Raw genomic sequence first — 27228 nt, forward strand, 5'->3', positions numbered from 1 at the left:
ACATTCCAGCAATGAGGAAAAACACACGACCCGGATAAAAGCCACTGATGTTAAATATTGCTGCTTGTGAGGTTTTAACCTTGTGCTAGCTTCCATGTGATATGTTGGTCCGGGGTTCCCTCTGCTGGCACTTCTGTGGAAAGACTTTGTGTGTTTTTGTTTCTTGCTTTTCCACAAGATGACGCCACATACTCTTCACAGAAGGATTTCCCCTACAGTGCACATCTTTACTGTAGCAGAAAAGTAACTCATTTCACCCCACTGGTTTGAGTGTGAAACTATAAAATGTTTCCCAAAGTGCCACATTATATTCTCATTGCAATCCAGGGAGGGTCAATAGTCCATGTACTAATACCAGGAACACATGTACAATCTAATGCAAACTAATGGCATTCATGTTTGTGAGTTCAGAACACGTTGACACTGAGAGTGAGGCATTGATTAAACTTCGTGCTTGAAGACCTGATTGGTGATGTTGTATTTGAAGGGTGACACGTAAACAGCACACCGCAAGATTATCTTCTAACGTCAGCCACTGTGAGCAGTGCAATCTTTACTAAACTGTACTTTAGGGCTGTTGGGTTGCATCATTATAAGTAAGTGGTGAGATATTTTATTCTTGATCGTGATCTTGATCGCCACCACAAATATGCAATCATATTTTTAATAGATATTGTTGTATTGTGTATGCATGCCAAATGAATGCATTTACATAACACATGCATACAATACATTTGACTTTTTCTTTTGTTTTCGTTATATTATTATTATTATTATTATGAGTATACAGCTTAACCAGGAAGAAACTCTTCAATGTTAATTTGGTTATTTAGATAAGCATGTTCAAATACAAAATGAAGGATATCTAATCTTTCTTCCTCACTTGCAAGACACATTGAAGTGAACGTACAGTCCGCTAATGGGGGAGTCATCACAGACATATTTGGCAGATAACCTGCTATTTCTGTGGGAATACAGACATAGTCACATGACAGTGGAAAACGCCGCGATTATGTAACACCACGTCGACTGCGTGCACCGGCGTTTCATCGTACGATTCCCCATCTGTCAAGTCCGCTGTCACGGACCCGCAGCTTCCTGTTTGGTCTATTCAAAGTAAAAGCCCCGACTACGGCGGTGCAACCCAACGTATTTTACGTCCAGTGCCTCATTTCCTCCGTGGGTCACCTGCTTATTTCGGCCGACTGGACGTAGCGCGCCGTGCGTCGCTGCGTCGCCGGTGGAGGAGGCGTTGGCGCATCGCACTGCGTGCTGCCGCTGCTGGAGCTGCCGCTGCTGGAGCTGCTGCCGCTGCTGCTGCTGCTGCTGCTGCTGCGGACACAGTTAAACCGGCTGTCCTGCACCGAAACGGGGCACACAGCGGACACCGTCCCTCCCACTCCCCCGCCCCCCCCTCCCTCCCCCGTCTCAACTGGAGAGAGTCGCTCTATAGCTACAGTTGAACCTGAAGGGTGACCACTCACCAGCTTCGACATGATCAAGAACGGACATCACCACCCCCAAGTGAGCACGGCAGCCGGTAAAGACGCAGGCACGACCCCCGGCGCTGCAGCGTGCAGTCCCGAGAAGAGGAGGAGAAGAATCCGGGTGTGGTGCGATGGCTGGTGAGTAACTTGCTTGCTTGATTATTGATGGGGTGTGATGAAGATCCTGCAACGTTGTGTTTCTATCGGTCGTGGTCCGTTTGGGTGAACGTGTCTGCCTGCATGGCACCGAACCACCGGGACAGGCCCGATGCAGGTTACAGCTCTCACTGCTTCATTCTCACGAGATACACGAAACTTTTAATGCAAAATGATGTTATATCTCTATTCAACCGGGACAGGGGTCAACAGCCAGAGACATAACCACTGCTCCTGGACTTATTACATGACACATCTTGACATGACATTACTGGGACATCATCTCCTTTCACATCTACACATAATAACATCAGGGCTGACTTTTGTTGATTTACTGCTGCAATTTATCATAATTCACTGTCATGTAGAGGGAGCCAAGTAGTACACTCTGTATAATGCTGACACTGACATTGACATGTTCATGTTATTGATGTCATGTTGATAAAAGTGTCTGCTGGGTTACTGTAGTGATATATTGTAAGTATACGACTTCACTTAATGTAGTACTTTACTAAATGTAGGGGTACATACATTTGTAAGTTATTAAACTTATGTTAATCACAATTATCAAGCAAGGCATCAGCTAAGTTTTGAATTGATGTGTAAAGTTTAAAATCTGCCCAAAATCATTAATCAGTAAATGCTGCACTATTTCATTGCCATCTTCTTAATTCATAAATGCAAATAATTATTGACACAACTACTGGGATGACATTTCTATATGCTTTTGGACAACATACTATTATACTCCATAACACACAGCTCAAGCCACAACCAAGGTCATACCGCCACCAAGATGGCAGACATGATGTTTCAATGTATCCTGATTTCCAAAAGGCACACACATATAAGTCTATACTGGTCAATGTGTCGCACCGCACACACTTTAAAATATATATTTTTTTCAGGGCAAAGTTATACATAAATGATATACATAATTATTGTCCTGGCATTGTGGATGCTGGCTCACTGTGCGTGGGACAACCGACTTAAACAAACCTTCAATAATGTTACTACTAACTCATTAATGTTACTACTAACTGCTTCTCTTGCTGTGGCAAGACGAAATGTCAAAATGAGTATTTACTACACCACAGCATTAATACATTTTTTTTTTGGAATTAAACAAACATTTTATAGTTGAGTTAAGAGGCAAATGAGTGTAAGGTGATGGTTTAAATCCAGTCCATTGTCGTCACACATTATGCACCTCAGACCACTTGGTGACCAGGTCCTCTCTGAGCACACTTAGTTTGACTTTTCGTGGTTTTACGTCCATGAAGATGTAATGACACCTCAATGAACAAGGTGTCTTCTTGCAGGACGGTGTAATGAAATAAAGAATTAATCACATTAGAGTCGAGCAAGGCGCTCACGTAGGCACGACCTTAAAAGCAACACTGACAATTCATGTGCACACAGCTGTGGGAAGGGCAATGAGAAAATAGGCTCTTGTGTTCACATCACTTAGCAAAACAAGAAATGTTTGAAACAAAACGCTAAGACGAGCTGAAGGTCTTTACTATTACCCAATATATTTGGTTTTACTTTGTTTTTGGGGGAAATTCAGTGTCCAACTAAAACACTTCTCCCGTCACCCAGCAGCAGGAAAATTCTCCTTATTAATAGTACGATGTACTCTTTATGTGACAAACAAGCCTATTGACACTAAACACACTGAACAGGTTTCATGGACTGGACTAGGAGTTAAAGGTTTTATTGCCATGGCAGACTCTAGTCAGTGTACTAATATTTCATTCATCTCACCATTGCGAAGGGCTCCCTGTTGAGGATCAGCTACAGAATACGTATTTGCTTTAGAGAACAACATCGAAGACAAACAAAAGGACCAATGTCTAAATTTCAGTTCTCAGTTCATCTCAGACAAAATGTTAATTGTCTAAACCTTTAAAAGTCACTGTGTGACTAGGCTTTTGAGGTTTTGCCACCACCTCAAAACATTCAATACAAATGAAATGTTGTTTACTCTGTGTTCTGGCATTTGAAAAATTCAACAACAATCCGTCTCTGCAGAAACACTTTAGTGCGAACTGTTTTTATTCATATATATATATATATATATATATATATATATATATATATATATATATATATATATATAAATATATATATATATATATATATATATATATATATATATATACAAATTCATGTCTACACTGAACTATAAACCGATAATGCAAATAATTTTTGTCAGCGCTTGAGCTGCACCTTTTAAGATAAGAAGCACGAAGCCCTTAGTGAACAGAGTCTGGCTCCATGGTGCAGCGAAAAAGCAAAATGTTTTGAATTTCTGTGTATGAAGGCCAGGCTTATGGTGGCTTTCTCTAGTAGAATTCCTATCATTTAGGTGTGGCTGCCTATCCACGGTTTGATGGAATGTTGCAGAATATTTGGGATGCCAGAATATTATTCGGTGGGATGAGCACGCAAAGAGAGCCAATGTCAACAGCGCTCATTTCATTAACCCCGTATAAACCCCTTCGGCCCACACCTGCTGCGGCCACTGTAGTCCGTGCGGCCATGCCCGTCACTGAGTGCATTGTTTCCCAGAAGCCCCGCTGGACTGACATCCAGCATTGTCAGCGGAATGAGAGGAAAATTCCAAGGAAAGAGCACAGTCACTTCGTTTGTTGAGACATCATTGACCCTGCCCCTTCTTCACCGCACAAAGGCGCTTATTTATCATCTGTTCTAAAAAAGAGGTGATGGGGGTCAAAGATCAGTTGTCAGTGAAGCATCATAACAGAAGAGTGTAAAGTCCACTTCCACTGTGTTTCTGCTGAGCATGCTACGTACCCACACGAGGCTATAAACATGCTATTTAAAGCCTCAGGGGGGTGTTCATGATTCATTCCAGCCTTATCTGAGACTACTCATTTCCCTATGATGATTCAATATAAAACGGTCATCAGCTCTACGTCTCCAGGTATTTATAATGTTGGTTCAATGAAACCTCACCAAAATGTCAAGGTAATCATTGTTCTACCCGCCCCAAACTGGTATTTCCTACATGTGTCCCATTGTACTCACTCTATCTGTGCCCGCTGATGTCTGTCTATCTTTATTCCTGAGAAGTGTTTGGGTGTCCGCTAACAGGCTAATTAATATTTCATCATCTCACGTTAAGGATCCAACCCCTGCTTAAAAATACAACAGGAATACGGTAACACATGTCAGGCATCGAATGAGTGTGACACCCCCAAAAGCAGCCTCCTTGTCTTATGTAACTCTGTCTTTGTCTCCAGAGTTCTAGTCCCTATTCAATGACCTCTAAATGCTCCCTCCTCTTAAATTCTTCTGGCCCTGCACGATCGCCTCACAGCCACCACACGTGGGTCCCATTTCGAGGATTGACAGCACAAGACATCTTGCTTCCTCGACAATAAGCCTTCTTTTTTTTTTAGGTTCAGTAGTGGAAACATCCAAATCACATAGACAAGCCCTAAGGTCCGGTACTAGATTTAGTGTTGCCATATCATCAAGTGCAGTCTCGGCGGTTTCCAGCCAGGCTGTCTATAGTGACACAGATGCTGTCTTTCATTGGCTTAGCCCAGGGGCTGAAAACATCATGGGATTCTGTTACTGATGTGGCTGCGTGGATACTGTAGGTCTGAAAGTGCTCATCTGTTTACTTATTGATTTTTTTAAGGATGCTATTTATAGTGCTGTTTTGCACCTGACCCCTAAGAGAGCTGACGTGTAACTTTATGGACTAAAGAAGACCCAGATGCCAATTTGAATGTCACATCAGCCATCAATTATGTCGTCATTGTTGTGATTCTCCAAGTTAATTGCTGTCAGGTTACTGCTGATGGTTGTAGCTGCTGCTGTACGAAATTATCCTGTGATTGGATCCTAATAACCTCGATGCATCTTCAGTAACACCTGCAGTCACTTTCATCAGTCAGGGCAAATTCCTCTCTTTTTTTTGTGCATAGTCGACATCAATATCATGTTCCAAGCAGAGCAGAAATAAATAAATGTCAGACTGTTGTTGGCAGTTGTAATAGTGATGGAAGGATAATGCCCATCTGTTCCCTATTATTATGCTAGATTACCATGTAACAATCTTAGTCTCCAATCTGTGTCTAATGTAATTATCTACAGATGGGATCGTAGCCTGGGCGGAGCAAAGTGGGGGAGAAAACACACTCTGCCGGGGAGGTTTTTTATGTTGAGACTTTGATCAGATATCCAGCAGATCACATGAAGTGGGTGGATTACATTGGTGGAACGATAATGTCACAATCACTGTAAAAATAATATAGGATCATAATGATTTTTCTGCATGTTTTAAGCCATGAACTAAACTTACATTGATCTTCTATACTCCAGATTGCTTTTCATTTATTTCAGTTCAATCAACTTTTTTTTGTCAAAGTGAACATCCAAAACACCCAAACATCTGTGTGATGAAGAAGAGGAGCTGCCATGTCTTACCTTGAGAACAGTGTGGACTCGCCACACAACTCTAATCGAGCACACCATGCTTTATTCACCAGACGTTTTTGACCCACTTGCTATCATCCGGAATAAGACATGGTGTACTGGAGAAGAGTTTTGTGACACTTCAAATTTGATGAAAGAGTGGCTGCCAAACCGTATTATTGTAATTCAAGAAATCCTTTATCCCTTATTTAATTTTCCAACGAAGAATTTAAAAAAAAAGAAAATCTTCTCAGCTTCTCCTGTACCTCACTAACCTCACTACAATAATGCAACTTCTATAACTTCTTATATTCTTTTTCTCCCAGCTATGACATGGTCCATTATGGCCACTCCAACCAGCTGCGACAGGCCAAGGCCATGGGAGATTACCTCATCGTTGGAGTACACACAGATAGTAAGGCTCGCAACCGCTGACTCATTGTCCTTATCACACACTTATCAGTACATCTTCAGTGGAAGCCGTCTCGTATCATGCCCAATTCTGATATTTGTCCTTCCTTTACCATACATAAGTCATGCTGTGGCACCTGTAGCCTCTGTGAAGGCTGTGCCCACTTTGTGCAATTTAGTGCAACCACTCGAGCGATTTTCTTTTTGCCTCATGTAGCACACTGGAGCATTCTGACACTATGATAACCCAGCATGACTTCATAGTCAGGGCAAGCAGAGATGCCAGCAATCTTTCCCTCTGCTGAAGTTATAAAATACATCTCAATGATGAAGGCGATGCTGCGTTCTGTCACTATAAAAACAGCTCAGAGTATCATCCAAAGGGAGATTTCTATCTCTCTGTCAATCTATAAATCTCAGTTTATTTGTGCGTGTCGACAGTATCACTTGACTGTACTTGTTTTGTGTTGAAGGTGAGATTGCGAAGCACAAAGGTCCGCCCGTCTTCACTCAGGCAGAAAGATACAAGATGGTGCGGGCCATAAAATGGGTGGATGAGGTCGTGGAAGGAGCGCCTTACGTCACCACCCTCCAGACCCTCGACAAGTACAACTGTGACTTCTGTGTGCACGGAGGTACAGTTTATCACGACCTCATGTCCTTATTTAGACACACAGATGCATAATATTATGCATTAATATTTAACTAAATACTGCTATTAGTTGATACAACAGGGTTAAGTGGATTGATCACGTATGCTGTGGTTTCAGACGACATAACACTAACAGTGGATGGCAAAGACACATATGAAGAGGTGAAGAAGTCAGGGCGGTACAGGTGAGTCTCCTTTTGAAATGTGCAGAAGATTAAAATAACAGTCGAGGTTATATGTTGTGTGTGTGTCTGAAGTTGTTATATAATGTTGTTCCAGGGAGTGTAAGCGAACCCAGGGAGTTTCAACCACAGATCTGGTTGGCAGGATGCTCCTGATGACCAAAGCACATCACAGCAACATTGTGAGTACAGCCGCATTGCCCCTATGCACCCTTCAGAACGCAGCACACACCTAATTTGATCCTCTCTTCTCTTTAGGATAGTTCAGACTATCAGCAGCACACGGACAACTTTGGAAAGGTAGGTACCAAACATAATTACAGCACATTCACGTCAAACCAAATCCTCATGTTTCAACCAAACTCTTAAATGACAGATGCACAAAACAAAATTCTTGACTCTTTGGCTTCCTCCTTCTTAACTGTTTTGTCATTCAAGTAGTTGAAGTTGCTTTGTGGGCCTGATTATTAAACAAAAGGCCTTTACTGTGGACCCACTTTATAATCAAGTTGCAGGCCTTGCCAGTGAAACAGTGAAGGCTGCTTTTTGTTCCTGGATGGAGCAAGTAACTCAGAGTCAACGTGCTGGGGATTTACATTTTCACAAGCAGACCAGCGTAGTGCTGTGAAGTTATCGAGGGTTGAATTAATGGGCAGGGGATTTGTTTGACTGCCTCAAGTTAGCTATTGGCATTGCTAGTCACACCACTAGGTGGCGATGATGCAGCATCCTGGTCTCTAACACAAACCAGTGGCCGCTACTGAATCCATACTAAAGTGCATCTGTCTTATTGCTACACTGTTTGTACTCATTGTGCATGTTTCTGGATTACGGGGGTCACATGGTCAGAAGGGCCACAGTCCCTGGACGGGGGTGTCTCAGTTCCTGCAGACTTCACAGAAGATCATCCAGTTTGCTTCAGGCCAGGAGCCTCAACCCGGAGACACTATCATCTATGTGGCAGGAGCCTTTGACCTCTTCCGTATCCTTTTTAGAGCCTCACTGACAAGACCGCTGGATTTTTTTGAAACATAAAACTTCATCAAAAAGTGTGTGTGCAGTTTACTAAACTGAGTTTCTGCCATTTATAAAATGGTGTTTTAAATGAATGGTCGCTATCAAAGAGTCAACCTTGACTCCTGTCAGACATCGGCCATGTGGACTTCCTGGAAGCAGTGCATAAGCTCGCGGAAAAGCCATACATCATAGTGGGGTTGCACTTTGATCAGGTGAGACGGCTGCGCGAGACATTCGCTGCCTCCCAGAGTCGGGTGTTGCCAATGTACTTTACATCCTAATTTGTTAATTTCTTTCAGGAGGTGAACCGTTACAAAGGAAAAAACTACCCCATCATGAATGTCCACGAGAGAACACTCAGCGTCCTGGCTTGTCGAGTAGGTTCTTCTTCTTCTTCCTCCTCCACCATCAATGCACTGCACTGCACATACATACATCCTCTTTATCTGCAGTGTAATTGATTTCAGATTTTTTTTCACAGCATGTGTCAGAAGTGGTGATTGGTGCGCCCTTTGCAGTCACAAAGGATTTGCTGGAACATTTTAAGGTTAGTACAGGCAACACAATTATCTCTCACCACGAGATAATAATCTTCTCTGTAATAAGAATATGAATAAAGTAGAACATCTTTTTATCTACAGGTGGATCTTGTATGCCATGGAAAAACCGAAATATATCCTGACAAGGATGGCTCTGACCCTTATGCTGTAAGATCCTATGCACTATCAATTACAGCTGTATTTTTTGTTTTTAAAGGACCCTTACTAAACACTGTAATCCACAATGATGAATCACACTTCTCTTGCAATGTTTTCTTCATATCCAGGAGCCGAGGAGGAAAGGAATCCTACGTACCGTTGACAGTGGCAACAGCCTTACTACGGATGCCATTGTGCAGAGGATAATCAAAAACAGGTTAAAAAAACAAAAGTATTTGTTTCATATAACCTCCACTGGGCAAAACTGTATCTTTCTAAGTACAAATAAATGTGACACATTTTGTTTGCTACTGTAATAAAAAGATTAGATACATTAGATTCACTCTTTGCAATCTTCTTGGATTCCTTTTGATTCAGGTTGCTATTTGAAGCAAGGAACCAGAAGAAAGAGGCCAAAGAGATTGCTGTGATCCAGGCCATGAAGAGACAAGAGGAGGAGAAGACTAAAGAAATATCCCAGGCTGTGCTGTAGGAAGGCCCCAAACAAGCACTAAGTGTCGACATAACACTGACAAACTCACTTAATCTAAACTCATGTACAGTCAAATCAACCCTTTTATATGTATGATATGACACCCTCCACACACGATCCTGGCTAATAACAGCAGTCCTTACAGCAGCCCGTTTGAAGCCAGGGCAGCATAGTTTGCTGTGGGATCATCAGGTATACTGCGGGTGTTCTTGTGTGCGATTATGTGTGTGTGGATCTTCTGTGTATTAATATATATTCGGCATATGCAAATACATGTTCACGTCAGTCAGAAATCACACAAAACAGACAAAGTTAGAGCAAGGAAGATATCATTATATCTTCAAATGTCAATTTTATTTCTTTGGATGTTTTTAATTCCTCAAGCACTCTTATTTATGTTTTGGCTTGATGGGATATTATGGGATTTAGACATATGAAGGGCATGTGGGGGTACATGAGATGCTGGTCAGGCATTACAGGAAGTGACGTGATTAGTCGCTTCCATGGTGTTATTGCTGCTTTCTGTCCAGCATTGGGTGTAGCTCCACAACTGATCTATGTACAAACTGTATGTATTGTATCTATGTATTATAACGTAATACCAGGATTTCCGGAGAACTCTAAAACCACAAGAGAATTAGTGGAAAAAATACCCCACTTTTCTTTGCATCTAACTTTGGTTGTTTGGATGTGAGAAACTGTTGAAAACCTTTTTTTTAAATTTCTTTTACCTATGCTACAGATATCATCACAACTGTCCTGTTTTACTGGTATAGCAGGTTTTTAACTAAAAAAATGCACAGATCTGTACATCTGGCCTTTTGAGTGCAAATGTATATTTTTTTTTAACCAACACTCTTTGGTTTTATCCTAATATAGAGAACGCTACAGAATTTTAACAGACTGCTTTTAAGCTTTAGGTTTCTTAGGATAACTATGACAGATGTGTGGTTGACTTGATCATAAAATAGACCTCTTACTGTCATTGAGCCCTAAACAATTAAACCTCTGTCTCCAAAACAAATGGGATTGAATAATATATTTTTTGTAGATGAATATTTTACTCACCGTATCTCCATTAACTACTGTATAGATGGTTTCATATTGTATAAAGATGCATAATTATATATCTGTATGTCAAGTTGGAATGTATTCATTGTAAACTATAATGTAAATGTTATTGACAACTCCCAAATACTGTAGAAAACTGATATGACTACAGTATATTGCTGCTGATAATAATAATAACATTTTAATCTGAGAGACTATTTGTCATCTTTTCCCTAACACTGAAAATATCTGGGCGTTGGAGGATATTAGCTTCATTTCTTAAGTAATTTATCCAAATGAGCAAGCTGTGCATTACTAACATGATTAAATCTTTATATGCCCTTGTTTTGGACACAGATAAATGGAAATAGAAAACATGAATTTTGCAATATGAATGAAATACAAAGAGAGTTTGTTAAATGTCAAGGCATTAAGAGTGTATTATTTTAAAGCAGAGTAGTATCCAGAAAAGATCTGTACGCTTTTTCATAAAAGCATGCTCATGGTTTTCAGTTGATGAAATAATAAATGGGTAAGCCATTGGCAAGATCACTCATTTGTGGTCACATAATGTGCTAAAGACATTTACAGTTGTGGAAGAAGTATTGAGATGTTTTTTTTTTGTTTTTTTTTTACTGAAGTGAAAGTAGCAACAACACATTATACTATGACATAAGTAAAAAGAAATTATGCAAGATGGCCCTAATCAGTGTTACTTACATGAATCATATTATTGGAATATCATCACAGATTCATCCACATAAACCGCTTTTCAATGTGGTCAGTTGATAAACATTTTACATGGGTTTTTGAATTTTATAAACTAATGTAAGTATAAAGTTGTTTTTAAAAAGTAACTGATAAGTTTGCAACTAAATGAAAGTACAATATTTCTCTCTGTTGAAGTATTGCGCATCATAAAATAAATGTAGTCTTCTTTCATTTTGCCACTGAAACCAGCGATGCATGACTGCTACTCTTCAAAAAGTCCATTATGGGAAAGGCCACGTAATTATTGATCCTAATAATTCAACTACATGCGCTTCTAGTTTTCTATTATCTTAAAATGACACCACAATTGTAAAGGGAAAATTGTGCTCTTATTTTGAAGGAAAAGTGTTTTTCCCGTTCCTCGTTTTAAAGGCCCGGCAGTGCACACGTGCCCCCAATTTAGGTAATTAGCTTTTCCGTGTCTTGCTAACTTTCTGTGAACAGTTCAGGTTGTGAATCCAGCAACACCGGTGTGAAGAGCAGAAGCAGAGAGATGTTTTGCTGTCTTAGTGCGATGCCAGACCCGCTGCAGGTAGAGCATTCAGTGAAGTGTACAATTAATATTTATTTTGTTTCTTGTACCACCCAAAGTGAGAAAGGGTCAGTCTCATGAGAAGTTTACGTCACTCGAGTTTCACCGTTAAAATATGCAAGACTAAATTGATTGTAATTTTGAGATTAAGGTCTCTAATAATCATTGTGTGAAACAAACAATTACCTTAGCGTCTAGTCACAATATTACAAAATGACTTAAAATTACAATTATAATGTTGGCTTGCTGACCTTAACTGGACTCTTGTCTGCTAACCAACATGTTAGTAAGTTATGTATATTTAATCGGATAAAACTCCCTCCTTATGTATTTATTATAAACTTAGATATATTTGTTTTGCGGTCAGTTCTTTACTATAGTCCAAAAACGTCCATGTAAAAACTGAGTACTTCCTCAGCTCTGCTTGGGCATGTGCATGCACCAGGATATCACAGAAGAGGATAAAAAGGCAAAACTCCGGAGCTCTAAAATAGAGCAAGACCTTTGTGATCATGCCAGGACCGAGGTGAACGTGGTGAAAATCCTCATGCTTGGTAAATCAAAGATATTTCTGTAATTCATCTGGTTTCCCTGAAAAATTGACATTTTGAAGCGAAAGCATTTCTCTGGCTTGTGTGTGTCAGGAGCTGCAGAGAGTGGCAAGAGCACCCTGATCAAACAGATTAAGATCATCCACAGTCAGGGCTTCTCCAAACAAGAGCTCCTCAGTTTCAAGGTATTGGAGAGCTGCAACGCAAGCTTTTATTTTAACACCCTGGAATATTATGAAATCCTCATTTCTGTAATGCAGTGGTTGACTGTCATTCCCTCCCTCCACAGCCTGCAGTAATGGACAACCTGCTGACTTCTATGAAGTTTGTTCTTCATGGTATGGGGATGCTGAGGATTAACCTGGCTAACAAGAAGAACAAGGTGAGGAGGGATAGGACCGTTAAGGTTTTTTTCTTTTCTTGTAGCCCTCTTTTTTTTAATTGCAGCCCCTCTTTGTCACACTAGATGTCAGTCTTTATCATTGCACAGCACACGTCAGTAGCGATGACTGATTCTGATCATTTTAAATTATGTTGCGAGGCACAACCTACTGATCCAATTGGACCTTTTAGGCAATGCATTCCTTTTAATTTTTTGGGGAGAAAGCATGCATTTACTTTAGAATGTAATTGTATTTTTTGTGTGTGTCCTTTTCTGTTAACTTTTCTCATGTATTGTAGATGAGTGCCCGCTCCATCCTGTCCTGCAGTCAGTGTTTAGGGGACGACCAAGAACTGCTTCCCTTCGTGGCTCATGCCGTGTGTGCGCTTTGGGCCGACCAAGGTGTGCGAGCAGCTGCCGCCAGAGGTTACGAGTTTGAGCTGAATGACTCTGCACTGTAGTGAGTAGAACGACCTTAAGTGATCTACTTTTCACAACACCGCCTAATGACGGTGGGCAGTGGAAATGTCATCGGAAATTGTGCAGTAAGAAGCGCGTCGCCGTACCTCATCGATGTAAAGCAACTGCTGAGAAAAATCCGTCTTTAGGAAATGATAACTGTGACATTTGTGGAACGGGAGGCTTAATTGAAACCAAATTAAAAAGCACGATTTGCAGATATACAGGAAAGTGGAAACTAGGGTGAAGCAGATAAAACTGACTTGATTAGTCGTTTTTCTTATTTAATGACTCGGAAGTCAAACATTCATATGTGAGAGTAATTGCTGTCGAGGTGTTGCAACCGTGACATTATCTTTTAATTTCAAGCTTTTAATCTAACTGCCCCCACCCTTCCCCACGCACGCACATCTTTGTGGGACTTTTCTACATTTATGTGAGCAGAATTATATCTTTCTTTTATTTGCTGCACTTCAGCAATTGTGCCCTTTTGAATTGTGCATGAAAAAAGCAGCCATGAAATTGTCACGCACCACTCTGCATAGATACCAATGAGTGTGTGTTGCATAATCAGCTGAAGTGTGGATCATTAATTGAAGTGTGGAAAACCTTTTGCCAAATGCCATTATTCATTATGTAATGAAAAGGTACGCCAGACTGCGAGATGATGTGACGGCACCATTATTGGAACTCGATAGGTTTAAGAGCTGGAGGATGATATGAAACTCACCTAGCTGTCTCGCGGTGTTCTCACTCTGCTGGACCCGACGTCGATTTCTCCCTCCGGAAATATTGGCTTAGACTCTGTCGTGACACACTTGACTTCCCCAGGGCCCGAAGGCCCTTCAATGTGTGAAAGGACATCTTGGACATTAGCTTTTTGGCTTGAACAAGACTTTTATTGACGCAAGAAATATTTATTTTATAGGAAGTAGACTGTGGCTGTATCCTCATTTTAGGAATCTACTCTAATCAACGCTCGCTTTATTAACCAGAAGTTACTGCTGCAAGTAATATAACATTTTTATCATCATAAAATGTTAAAAAAAAATAATTGCATGTCCAGGAACCTGCCATTTAATAATCTGATATAAAGCCCAAACATTGTCTCTCTTGGCCTGATATTTGAAGAAAACACATGTTCGATAAAAGCAACAACTGGATGTGTTTCTGCTCACGATTGACTTTTTTAAACGCTCGTCTCGTACGCTAGTGACGTTTGTTGTTCTCTTCTTTTCCCCTCCAGTTTCTTTGAAAACATTAGTCGAATCATCTCTCCCAAATACGTTCCCACAGAGACTGATGTTCTGAGAGTGAGAGTAAGGACCTGTGGAATCATTGAGACGCAGTTTCAACATAATGAAATTGTCTTTCGGTAAGACTTATTCAACTGTCTGCACAAATACAGCCGCGGCTGCAACATGATATAGTGTCATGCACGCAACTCTAAGCTAACGTAATGCTGTTAATTGAGTTTAAAAGTAAAGACTTTAACAATTCACAATGGGCTCACTGAAATCATTGTATTGTACTTTTTGCTTGATGGGCAATTACATTCCTGAATATTGACACAATATTTTACCTTTTTAAGGTGCAATTGAACACTTTAGAGTTTAGATTGTATACCATTACGTGAACAATAATGCCTTGGATGTAAATTGTTGGCATGAGTGCATTTCATGAATTAGTTGTTGGTTGTTTAGCAGAACGCTATGCATTGCACATTTTTAGTTGCACTGTAGAACAATGTTTTGATGGCGGTTTGCTGTCTTGCTTATTATGCACTATTTAACATGCTGCTGTCATAGAAAGCAGCTTGTTTTGCCTCTGGAGACTCAACACCAATGCGTAAAGGGTCCCTGACAAATGCAGAACTCTTCTCAGCTGAGGGACGTATAACTCAGACATGTAATATTGATGTCACACTGCTTGTTTATTCCAGGTATAATAACACAAATATAGTGGCAGCGCACTGGTGAAATGATAAAAACCCCGCACTCCTTTCCCCTTTGACCTTTTTTGTTTTAGGAGTAAGCAGCCATTCATGATTCTCCCAGTGCCCTGTCCCTGTGAAATATAATCCATATGAAGCAGGACTGCATTAATATTGCATGTACTGTAGCTTCCTAAAGTTTGAACTGCATACAAATGCTTCAGTGGGAAATTTTAAATAATATAAAAGTATCACGTTTTTGATGATTTTCAAGGAATATTTTTCATTTAAGGATAATTTAATGAAATACCATGGATCAGGGATGCTCCACGTTTTGGTGACAATTTAGGTAACATAATTGAGGGCCTCACAGGAAAAGTGGACACGTAAAACTAAATAGTTGTTCCTTCGCATTAATCTGGCAAGTTGTCCACTGAAATCGCTTACTCGTGCTCATAGCACCAGCATTGAACACCTCACATGGAGCTAACGGTTGTGATCGTCTTTTCCAAATGCAGAACACGTTTGGTTTGCTAGTGTCCGCCGTCGCCCATGTTCTTAATGCTCAAAAAGTCCTCTGGGGGAAAAATACTTGATCTTTGCTGATTTTTATAGATGAAACTGCACATAGCAGATTATGAACCATCAAATATTTAAGGTAGTTGTAAAATGTATTTTTTGGTTACTTGTTATTTGTTACTGTAGATGTCCTATCTTTTTTTTTATACTTTTAGTGTTAAATACAATCACAGTGATGCAACGTGTATCGTTTATTGATCAGATTATCCGTCTTTGCTTTCCATCTCCATTTTAGTAAATTCTAGGCACAATATCTTTTTTTCTTGAAAACGTGCATAATGTAATTCTGAATAGGACGGCTAAAACCGTTTAAAAGTGAGCCGGTCTCGACAATCCTTTTTTGATTATACTAAATACTTCAATTCAATAACGTTAGTTCCTCAGAGTGGGCGAGCTGTATCAGTTTACAGGTTGGATCCTACTTCTTTGCGTCAATGAGTGATGATTTTCTTTTCTGCAGCACAGAAACTGCTGCTGTCAAATGCCACAGTTACGGTTTATTGTCACTCAGCTTGTTACAACTGATTCTTGACCCAGGGGCATAAATGCTTCATTGCCTCTGACATGAGTTCTGCAATCACGCACCTGGAGACCATCTGGCCCAAATGGGAAGTCATTACCTGTGTCACCAAGACCCTCGACTTCACATGGTGCCAGATCACATTTTGAAATGGATTGCCCCAATAATATGAAATGGGTTTGACGTAACATCAGTATTTAATATCAAAAATATTGTCTATGAATGTTTATTTATAGTATATTTTACAAAAAGGATTTATCGTTTGAATGTTTTATCCATCAACAAAGCAATTTCTCAGTGTATATGCTTTTAATTACTTAAATGATCCAATGTGACCAGTTTGTGGTGAGTTTAGCACATTTAAGGTGTTATTAGTTTTTATCATGTCGCGAATCGAGATTACAACTGCATTTGTTGTGCAGTCCTACATTGTACAATGACAATTTAACCTCGAGTCATCAGGTTTTTATAGATCAATTTGATTCTTTCTTTTTTTTTGGCTATAGAACATCTGTAATTTGTACATATGTTTTTATGTGACCAGTTGGATGAATAAAGTGACTGGGTTGTTTTTTTTTCTTCTTGACAGGTTGTATGACGTCGGGGGCCAGCGGAGTGAGAGGAGGAAATGGCTCGGCTGCTTTGACTGTATTCAGGCTGTGCTCTTTGTCGTGGCTCTCAGCAGCTATGATATGACACAGACTGAGGACCCTTCACGGGTATGTTATGAAAAAGACTTATTGTAATCGCGTGAATCAATTGTGATGCTGTTTCTTTTCTTACTAGGCAAACTAGAGTTTAGCTGAAATTTACTGCAAACTATCTACTTTCTCGACCTCTTTTTACATTACTGTTGCATATTTTCCTTTTCATTAGAATCAACTGCAGGAAAGTCTGCAACTTTTTACCTCTATCTGCACCAACACAGTCTTTATGAGCACGTCACTGGTAAGTTGATTGCACTTATTTTAGATGGATGTTTTAAAAGATAAAAACAATACTTGTATAAGGCATCACTGTAAAGCTTTGTGTTCGTTGCCTCTTCATATAACTCAGACCCGATGCAGATGGTCTGCCAGGTCTGGTTTAAAGCTCATCTGACTGTGTTGAGGCGACAAAAGCTGAGTGGAGCTTTTGGTAATCATTCATGCCAAGCAGATGGGACACTAACTGGCGTAGAGTGCGGCTGACTGAGACATACATAATTAGCATACAAAGTTTAATTGAGATGGAGGGCAGGTAATTCTGTTTTGTAAGTTGCGTACAAGCACTGTTCAACACTTTGTGAAATTAATTTGTTTTTCTTTTACATTGTGGGGCAATTGGAATTGACATGAATGACGCACTTGTTGGTCAATAGCGTGTGTGTGCGAATGTATATTCAGTATGTAAGCTGTCCTCTTTAGAGGATGTTGGGATGGACTGATTACATACATATGGTGACAATATTTTATTCATCAGAATTTCACAATACTCGTGACTTCACATGCCAAATAGTGTTTTAAAAAAGCAACACTTCACAGTATTGAGCGTCAGGTAGATGAAGATACAGATATTTAAATGTTGTGACTGATGCACATGGGTTATGTGAAACTGCACTGAAGGCATGAACTTCAAATGTAATTTGAATATTGTTTAATTTTCACAGTTCACATTTCTGTCCCTGCAGATTCTGTTGATGAACAAAACGGACCTTTTCCGGGACAAGATCCTGCACTCTGGGAGACACTTAAGATTTTACCTTTCTAGTTACAAAGGTGAGTCGTGGCTTTCATGTTTGCATAATTATTTTGGGGAAAACAAAGGCATTCATTTTGTAAATTAAACGAATATTATACATTTCAAACTTTTAAGTTACATTATGTAACTAAAAAAAGGTCAATCTGTTGCTTCTTGGAATCTGCCATTTACATTGCAACGGCCCCAATGTTGGGTTCTGACTGCAAACTGACAGAATATTATGTTGTTGGAACGTATCCACTTCTTGCTCAGCTATGGAACAGTTGACAACTTTGAAGTAGTTTCAACAATCTAAAAATTCCTCCATGAATTGGGTTGAGTCTCTGTTATTATTTTCTGGATGGGGCGCTGCAGCCTCCTGGTCCGTTGGGTAATCTATATTCCTCCGTGTGTGTTTCAAGCCCGCTCCTGTCATACATATTTCACTCATTTACATCAACTCTTGTCACATTTTATTTGTGTAGGTGTCGATCGAGAGGGGAAAATATATACACAGATTGTCACCGGCTGCCAGATTTTGATTTGATCAATATTTAATGACTGACTAACTTTAAACCAACTCTCCCTTTACTGAACTTAGTCAGATGTCTCCAGATATGACTTTTTTTTTTCTTCCTTCGTCCCCAACCAGGAGCAGATGCTGAAGTAGACGCTGCAGCCCACCACATCACCGCCATGTTCTCCTCGTGTAACGGCAGTTCAGACAAACCCGTGTACCACCACTTCACCACCGCCACAGACACCACCAACGTACAGGTGGTGTTCCACATGGTCCTAGATCAGGTGATGAAGGGGAATCTAGCAGCTGTCCAGCTCCTGTAAAGTCCCCTAGAGACTGTTTTAGATTGTATGTTTTGTCATTTTTATCAGTTGTTTTTAATGTCGGCAAATTGTTGCCCATGTTTTTAAATAAGTTGTTTTAGCAGCTAATAATGCTGCACTTACCCTAAATTATTTTTAAAACTTTTTTAAAATAAAAATATTTATTGATATGCCGCGTCCTTTTTTTTAAAAATGGTGTTTATTTATACCCTCCTGTTTATACAGCATTTTCTCCAGGTACAATTTCATGTTCAGCATGCACAATTATCCTTTACCACATCAGTGAGCTGTTTTTAATTCATTTATTTTAACTAACTTCGAAGAATGCACCAATTGTAATAAGTTTTCCTGGTTTAAATATTACATGTAATGTGTTTTTTATTTGTCCATACCTAAATTAATTTACAAAGTGATTGCAAGTTCAGCGTTTAGGATATGTTCATGTCGGCCAATCTGCAGTGATTTAGTTCATGTTGGTAAATGAGAAGAAACACTTTTCCTGTATGTTTTGCATTCAATAACTTCAAGGGGTTGCATTATGACTCATTTATTAATGAATACTCAGATAAATTATGTACATTTATAAATTACTTTGACAGTGAAAAGTTTAAAACAGGTTTACAATAATTTGGTGAAATGGGAAAAGTATCATATCTTCTAAGTGCATTAGTGTTAAACTCAGACATGTACAGTTTTTAAAAATGTAAAGCCTTTAAGAAGAAGGCTTCATCTTTCAGCTCAGCTGTCGGCTTTACTGTTCAGTCTCCTGCACAGTCGTCAGAGTCCAGAGTGAGGAAGACGTCCGCTTTGCACTTAAATGACCCCTTGATTTCCTGGATGAGTTCACAGCTCTCCAGGTTTGGCGTAATGTCTTTGATGCAAACAGGCTGGAGACAAACGGAAGTTATGTTAGACAAATGTAGTCTTTAAATGCTGTTCACTTGAATCTGACAAGGTAATGTTTGATGTCTCAACAAATAACAAACAAGTGTACGTGGACCTCATCTCAACCGTGTTTGTGTTTAATGTCTTGCATATCAAACACACCAATGACAATTGAGTACATGACTACCTCTGTTCACAGTTGTATTTACTAATAACTTTGCAGATTTCTTAGGATGTTGCATTCACGAAACATTCAGGTTGTACATTATTACCAATTAAACTGCTAACGAGTATATAAAGCAATTCAAATCGGCTTGATCTCCACCTGTTAAAATGTTTAACTTCACTTACTGCTGTGTACTGAACATTTTTTTTTACATGCTTACCTTTACTTTGAGAACTTTTTATTGTAGTTAAAAACATGCATGTACGCCTATTGCTGTGGCTACTCAAGTAAATGATGAATATGATATATATGAATATGAGAGATATGATATATATCATATATATATATCATCTATATATATATATATATCATCTATATATCATCTATATATATATATATATCATCTATATATATATATATATATCATCTATATATATATATATATATCATCTATATATATATATATATATCATCTATATATATATATATATATATATCATCTATATATATATATATCATCTATATATATATATATATATATATATATATCATCTATATATATATATATATATCATCTATATATATATATATATATATCATCTATATATATATATATATATATATCATCTATATATATATATATATATATATATATATATCATCTATATATATATATATATATATATATATATATCATCTATATATATATATATATCATCTATATATATATATATCATCTAGATGATATATATATCTAGATGATATATATATCTAGATGATGTATATATATATATAGATGATATATATATATATATAGATGATATATATATATATATATCTAGATCATATATATATATATATCTAGATCATATATATATATCATATATATATATCATATATATATATCATATATATATATCATATATATATATCATATATATGATATAATATATATATATGATATATATATTATATCATATATATATATATATATATATATATATATATATATATATATATATATATATATATAGTGCTAAAAAAAACAAGTGTGGTCCTTCAATTAATTAATTGGCACAATCCTAATATGAGCTTTAATGAATATTAATATAAAATCGATCGCCACTAACCATCGTCTTCAAGAGGAATCGCTGCGGGGTGGATTCAGGAAACGCGCTGTTGGTCGCCAGCTCGTCGCTGCCTGACGGGTCCGGCTCGGCTCTCCTGACGTACGGGGTCCTCCGGATGCCGGACAGCAAGCCGGACGCCCTGCCCACCGAGTAGTAGCTTGGGCCGGCCACCTGCTTGTACCATGCCTCCGTTGGACTGCAAGCCACCAGCAAGGAGACGAACACGATGGGGAACACTACTTTAGCGGGCATCTCTCCACGTCGAACTGATGGTCCTCCAGACTGAAGCGGTCTTTATAGGGACCCGATCCTCACCTCCTGGTGAGCGTCTGTTTTTTTTGGGGAGGGGTGACTTTTTTTTTCCTGCTCATTCATAATGTTAACAGCGTCACCAATCTGACTATTGGTTCTCTCGAGACTTACAGAATAAATATGTCCTTTTAAATAGATCACGTGAAAGTAGCTCCTTTTTCAAACGTGTACAGACTATTGTGACTTAGAAAATAAAATAAAACTAATGGCATGATTATGTGACAGTGTTGAGAGAGAATTACGTCAGCTTTAAATGGTCCATTTTTTCAACAACTAAAGTAAAAAATGAAAACTATTAAAAAAAAACATTTAAAAAAAGCACGTCATCGCGTGCAGTAACAAGGTCTGTGCATTGTTTCAGAGTGACGCTCTGACTGTACTTTAACCACAACAAAGCAACAAAAGACGGGCATATGCACACCGCATATGTATATCTTTATGTCTAGTCTCCATTCAGAGGCTTCAAAGCACATTAACCAGAATAAGCTGAAGCGTCTGTGACCTGATTCACATGCCAACTTCGTCAGGACGACGAATGCCTCATTTTCCGTCACAGGAAGCATAGATGAAGAAGACAATACAAAAAATAATTCACTGCGTATTTTCAGTGGAAGATCATCAACACTAGCTGCAGAGCCTCAGACATTTTATAATTATAACCATTTGACTTGTTTTGTAACATGCACATTGCAAATAGAAACTTGACGTGGTCTCTGATGCCACTCTTTCTAGCTGGTGAGTAAGACATTTACATCTCATCTAATGTTTTATTAAAATGATCAAAAACCTCACAGGATATGACTAAATCCATGTTTTTCAGGTGTTTTCTGCAATACATGGAGCGTGGTTTATCACCAGCCACACATCTGTGCAGTAAAGGGCTCGTATGTCGTCATTCCGTGTTCATTTTACTATCCTGACACCCGGAGTGTGAAGATTGTCCAGTGGCTTCATGAAGATACTCATCATGGCAGGGTTTGTTTCATTTATGATAGTAAATCAAACAAAGTCCCTACCAGAATCCAGTACATTGGTGACAAAAAACACAATTGTTCTTTAAAAATACACCAAGTGGAACATAGTGACGCAAAAATGTATACCTTCAGATTTATTACAAACTACAAAAAGGGCAAATGGACTGGTAAAGACGGCTCAACGGTAAAGGTTGTTGGTAAGTTTTATTTTTCATAAACTGTGACTCTTCCCTGCACCTTAATCTGTAAAGTTTGAAACTGAAGCTGTACTTTGCACGTCTAGATTTGAACATTTCCATGACACAACTCGATGGAGACGGAACGACGAAGGAAGGCGACTCTGTGAATCTGACCTGCTTAAACGTCTGTGACGCCGATCCCCTTTCATCTGCTTTCACCTGGTGTAAGAATGGAGAACGCATCCATGAAGGACCTGTTCTTTATTTACGCAACATGTCCTCCACAAACTCTGGAAACTACACCTGCTCTCTAAAAACACACACAGGAACAACTTCAGGAGTCATGAATATTAATGTTGAATGTGAGTATTGGGAACAAGATCCACAGTTTACAGGGTGAGAATGAAATGGAAATGGTATAATTTAGATAATGGAAATTAAATATATTGTAAGTTAAGAATAAGCCACAAGTTTATCTGATCACAAACCGTTTTCTTTCAGATGGCCCGAAGAACACGTCAGTGTCCGTCAGACCATCGATGGAGGAAGACGGCGGGAGCAACATCACTCTGATCTGCAGCAGCCATGCAAACCCTCCAGTGGAGAATTATACTTGGTTCAAAATAGATGATGAGGACTTTATGGATGTTGGTCACTGGGCTGAGTTCCTCCCAGCTGATGATGGCCAGTATCTATGCAGCGCCACCAACAAACATGGAAGCCAAAACTCCTCTGTTGTGACATTAAAGATGAAATGTAAGTATCATGTTGATATTAGTTGTTCAGTGGCTTTGTGTCGTGCCAAATAATGTGTTACATAGGCTATGCATCAACTGATATGTATTTCTTGTTTGTCAAAAAGGCATTATCATACAAAGCAATGTACCGTATGTTATAGGGATGTTACTTAATGTTTGAGAGGAATAAGACCAAAGAGAGGTGGACTTCTTATAAACACATATTATAAAACAGGATTGGATTGATGCCTTTTGTTAATAATACCATGTCACGTTTTGAGATTGATTTCAACAACGAGGCACTACAATAGCTGTACCACTCTGCCTTTGTTTCACAGCATATTGGGCAACATTGACCACATATGTGCTTATCGTTGTTACTGCTGCTGTGCTTCTGATTGTTACCACCGGCATTGTCCTCAAAAGGTAAGCTGTGTTCATAACGCCTTTCAGATATGCACCACTCCAAGTATTCAGATGCTTTACTCAAGTAAAAATAGTAATACTGGATACTCATTACCTAACTCAACATGTTACCTAAGTACAAGATAAAATATACTTGTATTAATCCAGAGATTGATCAAAATGTACATTATGTCATGATATCACAGAAAAACCGAGCATTGCTCCACTTGGAACACCTGCCTAGAGATCCAAGAGCCAGGGGAATGTAAAACACTTGTGTGGGGCTGCAGAGCCTTTCATCTGCAAAGTAATTTGCTAAAGCTGTCAAATAAATGTCATGGAGTAAAAGGTAGTTTCAATATTCCCCACTGCTACGTTACTCCGACGGCCATTCAAAATGGCGTCCCATGTCTAAATACACATCCTTTCTTTACGTAAAAGAAACCTAGTAGCGACAATCATTCATGAATTGTCATTGGATTGAAGTACATATAAACATGTGAAAATGCAGACGTGCAAACTAAATGAAGTAGTTAAGAGCGTTAACATTGCCCTCAGATTTTAACTCAAGTTTTGCTTTTTCACTAAACATGGCCTAATATGTGTGAATGACAGCAAATAAGATGCATGCAATGTTTTATACATTTTTTTTCCGGAGGGTCTGCGGTTGTATATCGTGATTATTATGTCTTATTGCATATTGCACTGCAACCTTTATTGTATTCTACTTTAAAGAAGAAAACAAAGTTTTAATGACTTCCAAATTTTGTTTGATGCTTTTAATGGTTTTATGTGAAGCGCTTTGAATCACCCGTTGTTCAAATGTGCTGTACAAATGAACTTGCCTTGCTTTATAGCAGTGTCATTATTCAGTTTCAGACTCCTCAAAACAAGGATGTGGACACCGAAGACAGACAGCGAGGAGGACTCAGAGGTGACCTTTTTATGGCATTCATTGGAGACAGTACTCTCCATCTATATTATAACTAAAGGCGTCGGTTGCACACAAGTTGTCTGCATCAGGGTTAAGCGTGTGAAAGGTGAATCAAACCCACATCCTAAATCTCTGTTAATGAAGGAGAGACAAGAAAAGAAAACACAGAAGCTCATAATGAGCTGAAGACATGATTGGATGAAAGGGGAGGACGTCCTGCTCCACTTAACATTGTGTTATTTCTTTACGTTTGCATGCAGAACACTGACTATGTCAACTGGCTGGCATGTGACAATAACCAATCACAAGAGGTAAATCAGTGGGAGGAAGGAACAGCAGATGTCGTCTACGCAACCGTGTACTTCCAAAACAAAGTCAAACATGTGAGATGTGACTTTACACTTCATTTCATTTATTTTCATATTTATTGCATTGGAGGCACATGTGCTGATTGACTGTATCACCTGCAAGGAGCAGCAGACGGACTCCGATACTCATGAGGAGGATGATGATGATGATGATGATGATGATGATGATGATGATGATGTGATCTACATCAGTGTGAAGGTAAACCCTTGGAAATATTTACAGATTTATTGAATGATTATTTACATAAAGCATCGAAAATGCAAAAAAAACCGTATATTTTTCAGAAACCAACTGTTGAACCCTTCGTACATTGAGCCGCCCCCAGTGGAAACAAACACATGCTGTTGCAGCATTAAATGTGGTGTCTATGGTTTTGAGGGTAAGATGTATTGCAAGTGCATTTTGTGCTTTTGTCATTGTGGAAGTTAATGTATTCTCGGTAGTCTTTAGTTCCAGAGCGTCTCAGGAGCTGCCAACAATCATGTTCCTAACTGTAAAACAACAAACATTATACTGACGAGTGCTCCAGTCAGCAGGCTGTACAAACTGGAAATATGTTAAACAAATGACGTCAAATAAAAAGTATTATATTGGAACAAGGAGAGCTAAACAAAAATTGAACAATGACAGTAAAACAAATGTTTTCAAATCTGTTCAGTGGTCTTTCTGTCAATGAGTTGAACTCCATAGGTCTACACTCGCTTCCGTTTGCATTTTAATTTAATCTCTTTTAATTTAATTTAATCTCTGAATACACCGCAGTTATTTGTTATGTATATGTTTCTATGCATATGTATATATGTATGTATGTAGACCACGGGTATGTGTATGTATATATATATATATGTGTATATGTGTGTGTATGTATGTATATATATATGTATATATGCATGTATGTATGTATGTATGTCTGTATATATTCATTTCATTTGCTTACATATATATATATATATATATATATATATATATATATATATATATATATATATATATATATATATATATATTCATTTCTTATTTTTGTATATATCTGTTATCCCTGTTCCTGTTATTATTTATTTTATTTTATTTTATTTGTGTGTTTAGCTTAGTTTATTTCATTGGATGTCTAAGTGTGGGATGCTGCTGCTATGACAAAAAAATTTCTCCTTGGAGATTAATAAAGTACTGTTCAGTCATTTCATTTCATTTCATTCATTCATTCACAGGTGTTTATATTCTGCATACTGGGTCATGCATGCAAGTCTTTACGTCAAAAACTTCTAAACGTTATACTAGAAACAAGAGAAGTCATTTCATTCTCTGAGTACATTTTGTTGAACAGAAGAAGGCCGCACCGATTCAACGTTGTACTCGGACAACATATATTCATCTTTTTAATATATATATATATATTTATATATATATATATATATATATATATATATATATATATATATATATATTTTTACAATTAAGTGACCAAAAGTAAAAATGTATAAATATAAAAATGTCTGAATTGAGTACAGGCCTGATTTCTTCTGTATTCATCTTTATACACACACACACACACACACACACACACACACACACACACACACACACACACACACACATACACACACACACACACACACACACACACACAATTAAGTGACAAAAAGTAAAAATGGAACATTTATAAATATAAAAATGTACCGGCCTGATTTCTTCTGTAGCCTAAACCACTGAGGTTGCATCACATTTGTGGTGTGGGTGACCTGCTTTCATATAACCTTGTGAGGATCATCTGACACTTTGCCTCGCAAAGTAAGAGGAGAAACATTAGAAACATTTAGATCAAATAGAAGCTGAGCCGCGTAAAAAGGCCATGCAGCCGTTTAAAATAGAATTATGAACGGAGAACTGATATATGAGGAGGATTCTGTTTCTCACTAAGTTATTGTTCTAATTATATTCAGACTACCTCCACTGGCCTGTTTTTACAATAACTATTCACAAGAGAGACATCAGTGTGAGGCAGCAACACGAGAACTCTTATGTTACACTGTTGACTCTTTTTTTTCAAAAAGAGGAAGTAAAACATGAGATATTGCTTTAATTGTTACAGCTTTTTGAAATCATACATTACATTGCATCAAATGCTCATGAACTGGCTCTCTTTTGGGGAGCAGCAGTTAGTCGCCCATGATGATGACGAAGGTGTGATTTACAACATGGTGTGCAGGTAAAGCTCAACAAGCACTTCGTCATGTCATGAAGAACGGTCGT

At 38.5% G+C, this 27228-nt stretch overlaps 3 protein-coding genes across 4 annotated transcripts; 2 read left to right on the forward strand and 1 right to left on the reverse strand.

The window, feature by feature from the left end:
• The first annotated feature begins 1414 nt into the window (after positions 1 to 1414).
• Positions 1415 to 11068, forward strand: LOC137787222 (ethanolamine-phosphate cytidylyltransferase-like). 2 transcript variants are annotated; one of them, XM_068579553.1, is made up of 13 exons: positions 1415 to 1625; positions 6422 to 6510; positions 6980 to 7141; positions 7277 to 7343; positions 7438 to 7522; positions 7599 to 7640; positions 8190 to 8322; positions 8487 to 8569; positions 8657 to 8734; positions 8839 to 8904; positions 8999 to 9064; positions 9184 to 9272; positions 9434 to 11068. In XM_068579553.1, the coding sequence occupies exons 1-13, from the start codon at positions 1495 to 1497 to the stop codon at positions 9546 to 9548; spliced, it is 1206 nt and encodes a 401-aa protein (XP_068435654.1). In that variant the 5' UTR covers positions 1415 to 1494; the 3' UTR covers positions 9549 to 11068. The 2 variants fall into 2 exon arrangements, with proteins under 2 accessions (XP_068435654.1, XP_068435653.1); XM_068579552.1 differs by having other exon boundaries at positions 7599 to 7639; positions 8174 to 8322.
• A 750-nt stretch (positions 11069 to 11818) lies between these two features.
• On the forward strand, positions 11819 to 18922 carry LOC137786940 (guanine nucleotide-binding protein G(o) subunit alpha-like). The gene is made up of 10 exons (XM_068579087.1): positions 11819 to 11901; positions 12320 to 12455; positions 12546 to 12637; positions 12742 to 12834; positions 13134 to 13294; positions 14540 to 14668; positions 16915 to 17044; positions 17202 to 17273; positions 17995 to 18082; positions 18697 to 18922. The coding sequence occupies exons 1-10, from the start codon at positions 11863 to 11865 to the stop codon at positions 18885 to 18887; spliced, it is 1131 nt and encodes a 376-aa protein (XP_068435188.1). The 5' UTR covers positions 11819 to 11862; the 3' UTR covers positions 18888 to 18922.
• Positions 18923 to 19473: 551 nt separating this feature from the next.
• On the reverse strand, positions 19474 to 21320 carry LOC137787010 (neuropeptide B-like). Its single transcript, XM_068579194.1, has 2 exons — positions 21069 to 21320; positions 19474 to 19774 (listed from the first exon to the last, which is right to left on the reverse strand). The coding sequence occupies exons 1-2, from the start codon at positions 21318 to 21320 to the stop codon at positions 19646 to 19648; spliced, it is 381 nt and encodes a 126-aa protein (XP_068435295.1). The 3' UTR covers positions 19474 to 19645.
• Positions 21321 to 27228: the final 5908 nt, after the last annotated feature.

Source organism: Clinocottus analis, unplaced genomic scaffold, assembly GCF_023055335.1.
Source record: "Clinocottus analis isolate CAN_PGR_092001 unplaced genomic scaffold, fCliAna1.0.p SCAF_16, whole genome shotgun sequence".
Taxonomy (NCBI): Eukaryota; Metazoa; Chordata; class Actinopteri; order Perciformes; family Cottidae; genus Clinocottus; species Clinocottus analis.